The sequence below is a fragment of the Vitis riparia genome, chromosome 15 (assembly GCF_004353265.1).
Source record: "Vitis riparia cultivar Riparia Gloire de Montpellier isolate 1030 chromosome 15, EGFV_Vit.rip_1.0, whole genome shotgun sequence".
Taxonomy (NCBI): domain Eukaryota; kingdom Viridiplantae; phylum Streptophyta; class Magnoliopsida; order Vitales; family Vitaceae; genus Vitis; species Vitis riparia.
In genome coordinates, this window is record NC_048445.1 from 3,021,191 (window position 1) to 3,036,744 (window position 15,554).

Sequence of the window (15,554 nt, forward strand, 5' to 3'; positions counted from 1 at the left end):
TTAGTTTCAAATTTGTTCTAGTTAAGGTGAACAAAACCAAATGTCAACAATTATACCCGTTGATTAGGGTCATAAGGTCAACTATTATAACCCGTTGACTAGAGCCGAAAATGTCAATAATTATAATATGTTGACTAGGGTCATATAAACTAGAGTAAAATACTTTATTTCATTAATTCAAACTTATAAAACAAAACATCATATCTCGTTAATTTTTCATTTTTTTCATAAACAAAGAAAATTCTCAAATATACTTTTTATACAAAACATATATTTGATCAATGCGTAAAGATAAAAATAATATTTTTACACATTTCAAAATACAATATAAAAATAAAATATTTTCTTTTATAAAAATTTGCATTAATTTTCCTTACCTTGAAGAAGCAATCAAAAACTTAAAGTATTTAGCTTGATGAATTTACTCATCACCTAATATAATATCGTACACAATTATCTAAAGGTAAAAATTGACAATCCTAAAAATATTTTGTTGTGTATTAGGGATCCTAATTAATTTCTCATGCTAATATTATTACTACCCAATATTATTTTCAATTTCTTAAACAATAATAATATAATTTAGTGAATTTCCAAATTTTTTATAAACTCATATTTCTTCCAAATCTTATTATAACCATTTATTTCTTTTGTATCTTAAACTAAATTAAAACTTTTATTAAAAACAATTACTATTATTATTACTCTATTTTTCGATATCTCGTAACATCCAAATAGTCTTATTGTGCGTCACTCACAAGCATCAAAATCACATAATTCTTACTATTATTATTATTATTATTAATCCCAATGTCCCTTCTTACTTAACAAAATACCTTGTGAACTTTTAACAACTCCAACAACCCCCCACCAACTCTACTCATTATTATTATTTTAATTTATTCTACTACTACCTTTTGCCTCTCACTGTCACATATTAATATTTTTTTTTTCACCCCACCATAGTGTCTCAAATTCAAAATCTAGAAACATGCAATTCTTCTTCTTATTATTTTTCAATCCTTTAAGCCACATATAATTATATATTTATTTACTCATTTGATTTTTAATATTTCATTGTTTAGATCTATTCATTTAAACAAATTTTGAATTTTCTTATTTTTATTAATGAAACAACCTATATTCATAATTTCAATTTTTTGATCTTAAAATAAATTAACTAAACTAACCCTAATCTAAATTAAAATTTTCTAAAAAATATTTAATGTGTTCAAAACCATCTAATGAATATAATATATTAATTTAGGGTTAGAATCTTATTTGAAAAAAAATCTGAATTTTAAACTTTAGACCTTTAAACCTTTAACTTTACGTTCTTCAATTCTCTGATTTTTTTTGTTAATAGAGTTTTCTAAATAAAGAAGACAAAGAGAAAATTTTAATTTATACCAAAGATTATTAATTGTAAAATGACTCTTTTACTTTAATGAGTTTAATTAGTTAATTAATTAATTTATAATTTACTATTTTACCCCTAAAGCTTATCTTGGGGTGTTATGGAGGCTGATTTGTGTCTAGTGGGTTGATGTGATTTTATGCAAATAACCTTTTATTTATTTTTTTTAGAATAAAAATTCAGGATTATTAAATTTAGGTATTTATTAGAAGGACATAAAAAGTTAAATTATAAAAATATATTCAATACAACAGACACAATAAGTTTCAATTTTTATTTAAAATTTTTAAGAGCATGATTTATTATTAAATATTTTCATTAATTTTCAATGAATAATGTTTTTTTTTCTAAGTCAATTCAAAGGTAATCTAATTAAAGCCAAAAAAAAAAAATGAAAAAAAAATTATATAACAAATGTTGGCTATTGTTAGAGTTTGGTGATCCGAATTACTAAAATTATGAGTATGGGTTCTATGTGGTAATCCTTCGTACCTCTCTCTTTTTTGTATCTATTTTTGATATAGTGAATTTTATCATTTTTTTTTATCTATTTTTGATATAGTGAATTTCCTTCTTGATTTTTTTCCCTTTAGGGTTCATATCTCTCCTTTTTTTGTATCTATTTTTGATATAGTGAATTTTCTTTGTGATTTTTCCTCAAATAAATCTATGTGTTCTTATTCTGTTTTTTTTTTTTCTTATTGTTTGCTATTTTGTAATAGCTATTAGGAGTGGCTTATAATATTTTAACAAAAAAGTATAATTACTGGTTTATAATTTTTAAACATCATTATTAATATATTGAAGTGAAGAAAAAAAAGTAGAAGGATTACGTAATTGAAAAAATAAATTACAGAGTAATATAACTAATGTATTTACATACAAACTTAGGCAAAATCCAAAGCGGGGGTGGCGTCAACTTCTGGGAAGGATGGAGTGAATAATGTCTTCCATCATGTAAATCACACACACCGATGTCAGTAGACCTTTTCAATTTCAAATTGCTACTCATGTCACAAGATAAAAGCACAATAACCCATTGCTACAAATGATATCTTTCCAATGCAATAACTTTAATATGTACATTTTTACTTATTTTATCATTTTTTTTTTAAATTCTAAATATTTTTATAATTTTTAAATAATTTTCACATAATTTTGACAAAATATTTATCGATATATTCGCAATTCAAGTATCAATATATTTATATTTACTGTATTTATCAATATTTTAACCCTTTCATTACATCTCATCTATTTATATTTATTCTCATCCTAATGTAGTAGGTATAGGAAATTCTCACTTGCCCAATTTAAATTTTAAATTTTATAAAAATTAAACACAAGTTATAAATAACTAAATATTATAAATATCTAAAATTTGTTTTTATGGAAAGTGATATTTTATATATGTTAAAAAAGTTTTTAAAAAGCTAGAATACTTTTCCATTTGACTTTATACATGATTTAGGCGATATAAAATAAAATAAAGTCACATTCGGGTCTAGACTTGTCTTGGGTCTAAATTTTTTTTACAAATTTACTATAAACTTGTTTATCTTTATTCTAAACTCATTCTATTAGGGGTGGGGTGGGTATTCGAAAGAACCATTTTATTGTGACCGTAATTTTACTTCGAACAACCATTTATATCCACACTTTATTCCATATTTCTTAATTTTATTTTTTATTATCTCGGGAAACAAACACATTTATATCAATCTATTATTTCCACCTCTCGCTTCAATGATGGGATACATGCTCTCAATTGGATGACTAGTAAAGAAGCTGTGAATTCTCAATGGGAACCAAGGATGAAATTTAATATCATTAATTAGATTTTATAGATATATTAAGAAATTTGATAAAAAAAAGTATCAATAAAATAAAAATTAATCATCAAAACTCAAATATATGTTGAAAAAACCCCAAAAATAATAAAAATAAGTCATACTGCACATTTGTCACACTTTCAATACTAAAATGTAATTTTTATTTATTTAAGATATAAAAGAAATGAAAATATTTGGATGTATTTATTATGTTTGTAAATGTTAATAATTTTGTTTGCAAATTTATATTTCCTTTATATTTAGTTACTACATAAAATATATATAAAAAACTTATTAATAAGGATATTATCCTGTTTTTATATTTTTAATAATATGTTAAATAGAATTTGAAAAATGAAATAATTTTAAATAATTTAGTTTAGTTTATATATATATTCACTGATTCATCCTCAGCTAAGCCATCGTTTTATCCTCAATCTAGTTAGAAATTCTTCACCAGATATTCAATCATTTTGCATCAAAAGCCGATAAAAACCAGGTTTAATTAAGGGGCTGAACAGAAAACATTCCTTGCCTTAACATACAATACAAAGAGCTAATAGAAATGACCTTTCCATGTATTAAGAAAAATGAGCATATTCTCTACAATTGCTGTTTTTCACCATCTGAAAGGTCCAAAGAAACAATATGAGACAGCATGACAAATAATATGGACTCCAATGACAACTCTTTTCTTTAGACAGACATGGAATCCACAAGACAACTGTTACTTACGTTTTTTTCTATTTACATCATGTGTTGCTCACAATGTACTTTTCTGTATCATGGGTTCAATGAGTTCCGAGCTTCGGATTTGGAGTCAGCAGTGCGCTTTGTGTACAAAGAGCCTACAGCTGAAACTTCAGGTGACGAGACCATTGCAGAAAGGGGCTGGAAATTTGTATTTCCAACAAACCAGTAAAGAGCCCACTTCAAATTGCAGAGGGTGTATTTGAGAGCTTTGGTCCAATTCTCCTGCTTGTTGAAGCTCTGAGTGATGGAGTAGTTTTCCACTTTGTCGTTCTCAATCCTGCAAGACCAGTCTTGGATTATTACAGCAATGTAGAGCACACAACGAGACAAGAATATCTAGTTTTGTTGAATAACATGTATAATGAATTAATTTTTTTCTTTATCCAACTTCTAAGTAGTCCAAACCATGACAAAATTTGTCAGTTTTACATCTAAAATACTGATATCAATGCAAGAATTACTACTCAGGCCAATTCTTTTAAACCGATCACTTGTGGTTCTTCTATTAACATTTTTTATAGGTATACCATCATTTGCATCTCACTAGGGAAACTCCCAATCCTAGAGGATGGCAGTGGGATGATCCAGATCAATATGAATACATGGGACACAGGGTGAGTATGTTGTGCCTAGATCATTGAAGGTGATACATCTAAGATCCATCCATCATGGAAGTATATTGGTAAATACTTAAATCTAGATTCAATACATTAGTTAAATTCTGCCTTGAATGGAAGAGTGAAGGACTGGATGGAATAGCAGTACATCTCACAAAAGTGGCAACGTTAAAATTGGTTTAACAACCTAAGCAAGACAATATTCATTGTAAACATCAAGCGTAGGGAGTAGTCCAAGTGTCATACACATAAAAAATTCTCAAATTTTCTTTCTCCAACTGTTAACTGTGTAACCTAGAACTGATTCAACAAAGATGAGTTAATCAAGAGCATACACATTTCGACAATTCAATATGAAAATATTTCTCATTGAACATGCAAAGGAATGCATAGTTTATGGCTGATTAAAAAGAAACTTACTTATAAGGCAGCTTGAAACATTTCTCTGGTGGAATGTTGTTCTCTTGATCCTTGGAATTGGCAAAATCAGCAAAGTCCTTAAGGCATGTCAAGAATAACGTCATTGCTTTGTCATAGCGTGTGCTCCAAAACAAGTTCACAGGACCAAACCTAAGAAATACTTGAATCAATCAAAAGATCCAATATATAATTGGGGAACAATGAGCCAGATGCATGACCTAAACATCAAACCATGGACTTTCCCTGTATCACTCCCACATGTTTGCTGACAAGAAGAATAAAATAGCATGGTAATACCCATCTAATCACTTAAAATGTCCTGGAACATATCAAATAGTAGATCAAATCCCCCATTCATGCACCAAGTACAGTAGGCTTCTTGCACTCCATTACAGTCTAAGCTGCATATTATTAAAATGCTATTTAAAAAGACAAATCCAGTTAGAACCAAGGGAGCAGGGCTGCAGGCTATACTTACAGTTCATAAGTACTGTTGTTGCTGTCCGTAATCCGAGGGTAACTTCCCATAGGAATTATTTTTATTCGGTATCTGAAAGTTAATAAATTAAGAACATACAACAAAACATTTCACAAAGAACAATGTGAGAAATACCAACAAGATATCTTCCCTAAAAATTGAGCTTATAGGAGCAAGGATGAGGTTCTGAGTTGAGGTGTTCTCTAACAATAAGAACAACAAAAACCTTAACAATTAGTTTAAATGACTAAACAACCATATTTGAAAGTTTCAATTTTAAAGCTAAATGGGTAAATATATGAAAAGGGGGATGGTAACACCATTACTACATAAGCCAATGATTCTTTCTTCCCAATTGCACCTCTGAAAATAAACTAAAGCGCTAATTAAGCAAAATAATTATAACTCCACCATAGTCAGTGTCACAAACATCAAGAGGCATTAGCTTTTCATTCAACTTCAAAAAGCATACTCATCTTCTCACTTAGGACCTAAACAAGAAAGATCTGTGTTATTCAACAGCACATGTCCAAGAGGATATTCACACAGGATTAAGTATCGAAATTCCCCCTTCAATTGGATGATTCTTCTATTTAGAACTGAATTGACTATTTTCACAAATATTTAATTGATAACATACATTCAAACATGTGTTGTTTCACTACAAAGGATACTGGAACTTTGGTCGGAAATATTGAACCATTGTATGGAGAAGAAGGCAAGCTTGGCCCCAGGCAGCATTTATCTCATCCCATTCAACCTATATGTTTCCACAGTACAGATAAACTTCTTAGTCGGTGCCTCAGTTCCAATATCAAGGAAAATATTCTAAAATAAGCTGTATACTAGTTGATGACATAAAAGGGTAAGAGGCCATCTGATATATAATACGGAAAAAGTATCTTTGTAGAATATGATTCACATGGATCCCAAATATCTTGTTCAGAGACTACTCAGCATGTTGTACCAAACACTAGTTACACTACTTTTTCTAGATAAACCAAAACACAATATCTTGAAGGAGTGGGTTATCAAATCTACCAAGGTTAATTTTTAACCTAAAATTTTTGACAGAAACACAGCAACAGTCAACCTCCATTTGACAGATAATAATATCTTAGCAAATCATGACCCAGATAAGCTATTGGCTCACAATGCTGTTCATGGAGGGGATGGGGGCACAAGATATGTTCATTCAACATCCTTCCACTCAAAAGTAAACAGACTGGAGGCTAAGATTTCTTACTGGAATTTTAGGAAGTCGTCCAAGCCGAAAATTGTTAATTGTTCCAAATTCTCCATCATGCCAAATGGGGAAGGCATCATTCAGTACATTAGTTCTCTTCAACAACTCTAGATGTGCCTGTGACACTTCAATCTTGGCCAGAATTGCATCTCTCTCTTCCTGTTGACAGGAAACTCTTTGTAAACAATTGAAAGATTCATAGACAAAGCAGTAAAACTACTAAAAAGAGCAGCAACGGTTTATATACCAGAAACATACCTGATGTGAAGTCAACAGAAACTGGAAATTGTTGAACTCGTGCCAGTACCTGATACACATGAAGTTCACTATACAATTACCAATGAACAATTTCACACACACACACACACAGAGTGAAAGAGAGAGAGCTCCAAGTGAATAAAATTCTTAAAAACAGATTTGTTAACAAAATAGCCTGTCAGGAACCATTAAAATATGGAATTTAGTTAACCAAATATTATCATGGGGAAAAACATACCGCTCCTCCAATTCTTTAAAGCGGCTAGATTTTAACTCTAATTCCTTCATTTCAGCATTTACTTGGGCACACTGTTTCTCAGTTTCTTCAATAGCTGCTTCCAGTTTCCGTTCTTCTTCTTCAATCTAAATGCACCCAAAGATCATGCAATTAACATGTTGGTCCTCAGATGGAAAAGTTCAGTATGATATCTCAGCTATATTAATGGGTACACAAGGAATCAAGAAATCAATGCATGGAACTATTTTCAACTGAGTTCTTTTTCATTACTCAAAGGCACATTTGAACTGTTTCACCTTGTAAGATTGAATACATCTTAGCATTTTCAACTCATTAAGTTCAGATCACTACAATAATATAAAGAAAACCACTAAGTGATAAACAAGTTCTTATCCAATAGCATTATAAACTTTATAGCAAACTTGAGAATGTTTTACATGGAAAGTTGAATAGTGTCCTCATGGGAGTAATTGACTAACCCTGGATCCTCTTCAATTCAGGGTAAATTGCCTCCCGCTTATTGGTTTCTCCCCAAAGCAAAAAGTGCAATGAAAACTTCATGAATTGACAATAAAGTAAAAATAAGTAAATGAATTGTGCATGCGCCTTCTACTAGTGTTGTCATAACAGGATCACAACTCTGCTGCTGATGCAATAAGCCACTTAGTATTTCTATCATTCTACAAAACCTAGTTTTTGTCTATGAACCAAACCACTTTTGCCCATCTTAAATATGGATTTCTTAATAAAAAAGAGATGTTAAATACATATTCCCCACAAGGTTGATAAAAGAACAAAAGTGAATTGACAAAATGACCCATTCATGAGAATTGGTTTCCAGATAAGCACCTTTAATTTCTCCTTGAGAAAATCAGCTTCACTAAGAACATCTCGTGCCTCTCCCTCCAAACGTTGGAGACAAGCTTCATATGCTTGGATGTCCCTATTCACATCTTCAACCTCCTTGTCAAGTTTATCAGACAGCACCCTCATGCATTCAAGGCATAAAGGTTGCTCAACCTGGAAAATAGCAAATAGACAAAGAGATCATAATTTTAATATCTCAAGCCTAATGGAACTAGATGAACCTAACTTTTAGAGCCAACTGCAGAAACCAAATCAAAGTTCCTATGCCATTAAGAAAACAAAATTAGATATATCAAACCTGTATCTGGGTCGTGGCAATATCAAAGGCACGCTTCAGAACAGTTATAGTTGTGTGAAACCCAGAATTGTTCGGCTGTAAATGACCACTCGGACCTCCTTCAGGCGATGGTAAGTGGGTCCCAGAACCCTCAGATGCAGACTCACACTTGTACACTGAAGCAGGTGCTGGAGGCAGCATCACAAAAGACTCTTCCATTGCCTTTCCAGACTGGCTTACATCAGGCTGGACAGCTCCGCCTCGAGGACGAGGAGGGACCCCCTGTGCCTGGTTTCTCTGCTTTGGCAACACAACAAATGAATGGTCCATATGCGTTGAACCCAACACACTGCCAGCCCCATGGATCAAAGATCCCTGCATTCCTGCATGCCCTCATTCCAAATCGAAACAAAAAATTAATGCACATACCCAATTCACTTAATATAGAGTGCACATCAAAAAGTTACTATGTTTCTATTGGCTGACACTACACAATATCAAAGCAAAGATAAATCCCAAATTGACATATTGTTAAATACTCAACAATGACGTATCAAGATGATGAAATTACACCATACATCTTATCCTACTATTGGTAACAAATATTTCTATATTAAACCTGAGTTGGCCCAGCTTTAGCAAAAGTTCATCCCTCCAAAATACAAAAACTGACTGGCCGCATGTTTAACACCCAACTATCAACAAATTCACAGTTAATGCATACATTGTCTTTAGGAAAACTAGAAAACTGAGTCTCATTTGTCCCCAGATGCATAAAAGGGGAAAACCCAATTTCAGAATGTTTGCTCCCCTCCAACAGACAAGTCCAAGCACGTGGCTGGGGGCGCATATCTGAGATAAATCCACTGTTAATGAACACAATCTCTTTAGGGCAGCTACAAAACACAAAATTGATCTAAATTGTCTCAATATCGTAAAAAAGGGAAACCCAATTTCAGAATCCTTCGATCATATATCCATAGTTAATGCGCTCATAGTCTTTAGGGCGACTACAAACACAGAATTGAGTCTGAATTCTCTCAATGGGCATAAAAGAAGGAAACCCGATTTCAGAAATATTTCACAGCTAAACTCGCACGAATCATAAATGCACTGATTCACCACACAATTCAGTGCAAAAAAAACTCAAAAGAAAAGATTTTCCATGGACGATTCTGAGAAGTAACTCAGACTCAGTTCAGAACCACAATTCCAGCAACGAAAAACCACAAATACAAAAAAAAAAAACTGAAGACGAATAAAAAAGATGAAACCCTAACCAGAGCGAGAGGAGTCGGAGTAGAACTTGTCGGCGTAGGAGTCGACGCCGACGATGCATAGGTTGTGGCGGCAGTTCTGGCAGACCCATCTCGGCAGAGTCGGATCCACCGGAAAGGTCCGAGATTTATTGGCCGAATCCTCCATCATCTTCTTCTCCTCTGTATACTCTCCACACAAGGATTTGCATGTGCCGTACAATAGGCTCTTTTGAAGTTTTGCTCTTCTCCGGGTTTGTTTCGGGTGGATTGAAGCATTCTGGATCGGACTTTGAAAAGATTGTAAATTGGTCCCGCGGCCCGGCCCAAGCCCGAAAATTCAGGCCTCAAATGGGCTTTTCAAGCTAGAGAGACGACTTCGGACAAGATCAATTGTCCCTAATCTAAGGCCCGAAACCTGTCCCTACGGACCTTGGGTTCAGGATTCTGACTTGGGTTTCTGCTTAAATAAAGGCCCAACTTGTCATTTTTTTATTTTAAGTTTCATTTATTAATAAATCTTAAATTAAATTATAAGTTATAAAAACAAAATAATGAAAAAAATCAATAAAAAAACATATGCAAAATAAATATTTTTATATTAAATTTATTATGAAACTTTGAGCTAACAAAATTATACAGCAACTTTATTTATTTGAGATATTTCATTAATTTTATTAAAATTAAAATTAATTTTATTTATGTTATTTTTATTTTCTCCATAAATTATGTCATGCCAAAAAATAAAATAAAAATAATTTGTTATAATAAAAAAGGAAAGTAAAAGAAAGGGACAGACTATTTTAAGATTTATCTGTGGATAGGATTTCTTTTCGTGATAGGATTTCAATAACCCAATTTCCAAACACTCCCCTAAATTGGATCAGTTAGGGCTTCGATTCTTCATTTATTCGATTCGTCTCCCTTCTCCAGTCAAATTTTCTCATCTTCCCAACAGACCCGACGATGGAGATCTACCACCTCTTCGCCAAACTCCTGGATGGAAAAACTCTAACCATCCGGCTTACATCACCCACAATCTCCGGCGACGTCATTAAGGGCCATCTCCACCGTATCACATCGGTCCCTGTCCACCTCCAGCGTTTGGTTTCACAATCGCGTCAAATCTCCGACGAAACCCTGATTGCCGCCGATAAAGGAAGCGGTATCTTCCCGACTGTGCACCTTCTTCTGCCTCTTCCCGGCGGCAAGGGTGGTTTCGGTTCGCTCCTCCGTGGGGCGGCGACGAAGGCGGGGCAGAAGAAGACGAATAATTTTGATGCGTGTAGGGATATGAGTGGGCGGAGGCTGAGGCATGTCAATGCTGAGAAGAAGTTGGAGGAGTGGAGGGCGGAGGCGGCGGAAAGAGAGCTAGAGAGGATGGCGGAGGATTACATAAAGAAGGCGGCGAAGAAGGGGAAAAGTGGTAATGGAAGTGCGGCGGCTGTGGCGGCGGAGAAGTATGTGGAGAAGTATCGGGAGGAGTCGGCGAAGTGTGTGGCGGAGGTGGAGGCATCGGTGAGGGAGGCGATGGGCGGATTTGGGAAGCGGAAGGGCGCGGAGGTGGCGACCTCAGCTTCTGATGCAAAAAGATTGAAGATTTGGATGGGTAAGATCCCTAATTCGACAGGGTTTTGATTTGAGTTAATTATAACAACGTTTGGTTGCTGAGAAAATTGGGGAATAATGGAAAATAAAGGGCCTGTTTGGTTAGGTTAGGGTTTTCAATTGTAAAATTACTCTCTTTTCAAAATAGACTTTTGTAAATCCAAAAAGGGGAAACCCTATGTGTACCAATCCAAACAGTATTCCTCAGATTCAAATTTTTGGTTTATACATTATGTGTTTTTTCCTGCTAATTTTCTTACCAACCAAACAGAGCATGAACCTTGTTCTTTTGATTTCTCTTTCTAAATTTCTCTCTCGCTCTCTTTTTTTGGTTGGTTTTATTAGGATGGGAAAGAAAAAATTAGAGGAAAGTGACAGCGATGAAGATGATGCAGAAAACGAGAGGTCTATTGTTTTGGATAATGGGAGTGATTCAGATTCAAACAAGGAAACTGATGGGAGTTTTGATTCAGTATCTGGTGGAAAATTGAATGGAGGATGTTCTGGAGGGTCATGTGAGAGTGGTTCAGAAGAAGAAAAAGAAACTTTTGGGCAAGTTAAACCAGAGGTCCAGGAAGAAAAAGTAGTTCAGGCTACAAGTGTCTCTTGTTTGGATGCAGTGGGAAGTGAAGCAGTTGAGCCTGAAAAGGGAGATTCTGATGAACCCAAATCTGGAAGTGTGGAAGTTATCAGTCTACCCCAAAGCAGTTCGGGTTCAGAGAATGGAAGTGACATAGAAAAGGTAGCAATTGATTCTGAAGACAAGGGTGTTTCTGAATCTAAACCAGGTGTTCATGAAAAAGGAGAAGAAAGCGTGGCAAACACAGATACCTCGGATGCAGGAAAGCCTCTGAACTTTGATGACTTCAGTTCAGCTGCAGAGATGGAGGTATGCTTGTCAGAATCGATTTTCTCATTCACATGATTACATTAATTGAATGATTTATTAGTTTAGCTGCCTCAACAACTCTTTAGTGGTTCATCATCATAGATCTTGCTGCAAGCCATCGTTTCCTTATTATACTTTGATTCTAACAATGATTTTTTTTACTGATAGTCATCTCTTATAGATTTTAACATTTGAATTCTTGTTTAGATTTAATCAGTTTGTGACCTTCCCTACGTACTTCCCATTAGCAAACTATGAATTTGAGAATAAGCAGCAGTTGGATGATCATGACCACTATTTAGTGGGTTGGGTAAAGATTATATTGTGTTGAAAATGATTGTTAAATTGTGATGAGTATGATCCTACACTCCAAATGGATTGTTGTCATGACTTTTAAAATAGAAATAGGAAAAAAAATTGTCAATGGATATTTTAGTTGAGAACTAGAGGGTGTGAAACTGTGAATCTTAACCTGTTCTTTGTTGATGGAATAATGTGCCTGGTAATAGTATGAGTGCAAATGCAGAACCATAAATCTCCAACCAGTTTTTCAAGCCCATGCTAGTGGCATCTTTATATATGTACTCTGGAAGTTTTATATCGTCGGTTTTAACAGTCACCGACATTCTTTTTAATTTTTTGAATTGATTGTAGGTTCTTGGACTGGAAAGGTTAAAATCTGAACTGCAAGAACGTGGGTTGAAATGTGGAGGTACATTGCAAGAGCGGGCTGCCAGGCTTTTCCTGCTCAAGACTATACCTTTGGAGAAGCTACCAAAGAAGCTGCTCGCCAAGAAATGAGATGTCCACCATGGCTCATCTGACTTCAATCCTCTCCTCTTCTTGAGCAATGTGTTCCCTTTAAATGACTGATATCGCAATTGAAGTGTGTGTAACTGCTAATCCTCTGTTTTATATATATAGTTTGTATGCTGGAAGTCTGGAACACAGGTCTGGGACGCATCAACTTTGATGAAAGCAATCAAAGGATATATTTTTCTTTCTTTGTATCACTGTTCCTAAAACATTTTCATATGTTACAACTCACAATTTCAGGGTGCACAATATAAATGAACACCATATGTTTCCAGCTGACAATCACTATGTACACATAAAAATGAATAACACCCCATCACTAAATAATTCTGTTTGGATCTCGGGAGACTGGATATGGACGGTTGAGAAAGGAATTCAATTTGTAGGAATTTTCAATTTATTCATTTCAGCCAGGCTACAGAGAAGCTATGGATTCACATAAACAGGAGATGGAGAATTCCGGCAAACTGGGCAGCTTCCATTCACCCGGAGCCACTCATCAATGCACTCAGCATGGAAGCAATGTCCGCAGTCAGGTATGCACCTCAGTGTCTCCTTGGTGCAGTAGTCCGATAAGCATATAGGGCAAGTGCTGTCATTAAGTCCAGGAACGCGTCGGCTTTCTCCAAGAACCACTTTTGTGTAGGACTCAATGGTGGACTCATCTAGGCCCATCATGGCAACAGGCTCCTGTGGCGCTTCAAGAGAAGCAGCGCTCTGCTGTGCAGCGTTTACCCGGCTGTGGTCGCGCCTCCTGCCACTGAAGCATATGAAGAATGCGATCCCAACAGCACATATGAAGGCTGGTAAGGTAATGGACAAGGAAATGATCCTAAAGACTTGGAGACTACCACTGGATTCGCTTCCATTGTCTGCAAATCATGTGCAAAAGAGTTTTCTTATGAGCATTTTTATTGAAATTGAATGAGGCTCTGTTCACGCTTTTCTAACATCTTCTAAAAGCCATTCTCGGAGTGGGAGAGTGGGTGATTTTTAAAATTTTATAAAACATTGACTTCTACCGATATAGGAATATTCTTTTACTTTCCAAAACTATAATGATCTTGAAGAAATTGAAAGGACCATTTTTCATTTTCTATGCCATTGTCACTTTTACTTTCCCTAGTTTCACCGCATGAAGCCCTCAAATGACTCTTATCAAAACTGTAGTAGGGCTGTGGGCGATTTTGACTTTCAAGGCGATTCAAAGAATGGAGTACATTTAGTACACGCAATTCCCTATAACCCATTTTAAATGAGAAAAGCAACGTCACTGTTTACATCTCAAGTTGGCTACCGCCAAGTTGACATTGTTATTGTTAGCTATAATTTTGGTTAATTTAATAATAATAATGGTATAAAGTCAATTTCACAAAACCAATTACATGTCATGCCATCATCATCGTATTATTGACTATTGCAAAGCTAAAAATATCCTCTTTATCTCAGTTTCTTGGCCAACTACAGCTTGGCTCCACCAAGAATATCTTGACCCAATCAGAAAATCACAAAGTTTTTTTCCTCAAATGTTTTAGGCTAGATGGCGGTATGAAGTCGTTGTGATTGAGAAAATCTTTGGTGCAAAAGAAGATGTAAAGAGAATGAATCGGCGAAGATGAGGAAAGATTATGTACCTGTTCCGGGCGTAGAGAAACATCCGACTTCTAGACTGGAGCTGTTCTGGAACCCGCATGAACCGCCTTGAGCTTCGCAGTCTCCGCAACTGGGCACATCCCATGTTAACTGAAGATCTGAGTTGAGGTCTGATGAGAAGTCTTCGTCATTCTGAACATGCCACGAAACTGGAACTGCTAGAGTAGTGAGTATCTGGCATGAGGACATTTTACTAACAAGACTCATGGAAGAAGTAGCTAAGACCGAGGATGTGGAATTGCTGAGGCAGTCAATGGCGGTGAACCGAGACCTTGTGAGCTCAGAGGGGCAGATGAGGAAGGTGTAGTTCAGGTAGTACTCAGCCATGAAAGGAGAACCCGTAATATCGAAGGCTAGAAGTCGTTTAGGAAGGCAATTGTCCGGGTCATAGAGTTGTATCTCTTGTGTGATATAATTGATACCGCGAACGAAGAATTCTCCCCAATAAGGAAGTCTCAGAACTGTTATACCTGGACTCCCGCAGCTTAGATTGAACCCAGGATAACCACAGTTTTGGTGTTGCTGGGCTACTAGGTGGAAAGGGAATCCAATTGTGGAGCCATTGCTGCCACACCTGGAAACTGGGCAAGACTCTCTTGCAAGAATCAGGGGAAAGACAGAGAAGAGAAAGAAGAAGATGTCCAAGAAAGCCATGAGCTTGAAAGGAATGATTCAAGGGATGGCCAGGCCTTATTAGTAAGACCCCATTAACTATTTAAAGATTTCTAAAGTCAAAAGTTCACACAAGGGTAATTTCTAATAACCAAGTTGTTATTTTATGGCCCATACCTACTAGGGAAGCCCTTGGGTACTGATACAAACACCGCAGAAATGAGATGGTTCCATCTGTTCTGTACTGTTACAGAGGCAGACTATAAAAAATATAGAAAAGGTATTGACAAACTGGAATGTATGTACCATGGTAATAG

The 15,554-nt window shown here is 35.1% G+C and overlaps 3 protein-coding genes across 5 annotated transcripts; 1 reads left to right on the forward strand and 2 right to left on the reverse strand.

Moving 5' to 3' along the window:
- Positions 1–3,734: 3,734 nt before the first annotated feature.
- On the reverse strand, positions 3,735–9,916 carry LOC117932153 (beclin-1-like protein). 3 transcript variants are annotated; one of them, XM_034853244.1, is made up of 11 exons: positions 9,684–9,910; positions 8,425–8,786; positions 8,109–8,279; positions 7,260–7,384; positions 7,022–7,070; positions 6,764–6,922; positions 6,192–6,277; positions 5,518–5,589; positions 5,040–5,189; positions 3,985–4,279; positions 3,735–3,875 (listed from the first exon to the last, which is right to left on the reverse strand). In XM_034853244.1, the coding sequence occupies exons 1-10, from the start codon at positions 9,829–9,831 to the stop codon at positions 4,033–4,035; spliced, it is 1,569 nt and encodes a 522-aa protein (XP_034709135.1). In that variant the 5' UTR covers positions 9,832–9,910; the 3' UTR covers positions 3,735–3,875; positions 3,985–4,032. The 3 variants fall into 3 exon arrangements, with proteins under 3 accessions (XP_034709135.1, XP_034709134.1, XP_034709136.1); XM_034853243.1 differs by having other exon boundaries at positions 3,735–4,279; XM_034853245.1 differs by lacking the exons at positions 3,735–3,875; positions 3,985–4,279; positions 5,040–5,189 and adding an exon at positions 5,205–5,440 and having other exon boundaries at positions 9,684–9,916.
- Positions 9,917–10,539: 623 nt separating this feature from the next.
- On the forward strand, positions 10,540–13,206 carry LOC117932154 (replication stress response regulator SDE2). The gene is made up of 3 exons (XM_034853246.1): positions 10,540–11,268; positions 11,618–12,156; positions 12,811–13,206. Exons 1-3 carry the CDS (start codon positions 10,626–10,628, stop codon positions 12,955–12,957), a joined length of 1,329 nt encoding a protein of 442 aa, XP_034709137.1. The 5' UTR covers positions 10,540–10,625; the 3' UTR covers positions 12,958–13,206.
- Positions 13,207–13,351: 145 nt separating this feature from the next.
- LOC117932155 (putative RING-H2 finger protein ATL21A) lies at positions 13,352–15,518 on the reverse strand. The gene is made up of 2 exons (XM_034853247.1): positions 14,607–15,518; positions 13,352–13,844 (listed from the first exon to the last, which is right to left on the reverse strand). Exons 1-2 carry the CDS (start codon positions 15,277–15,279, stop codon positions 13,399–13,401), a joined length of 1,119 nt encoding a protein of 372 aa, XP_034709138.1. The 5' UTR covers positions 15,280–15,518; the 3' UTR covers positions 13,352–13,398.
- Between the last annotated feature and the right edge of the window lie 36 nt (positions 15,519–15,554).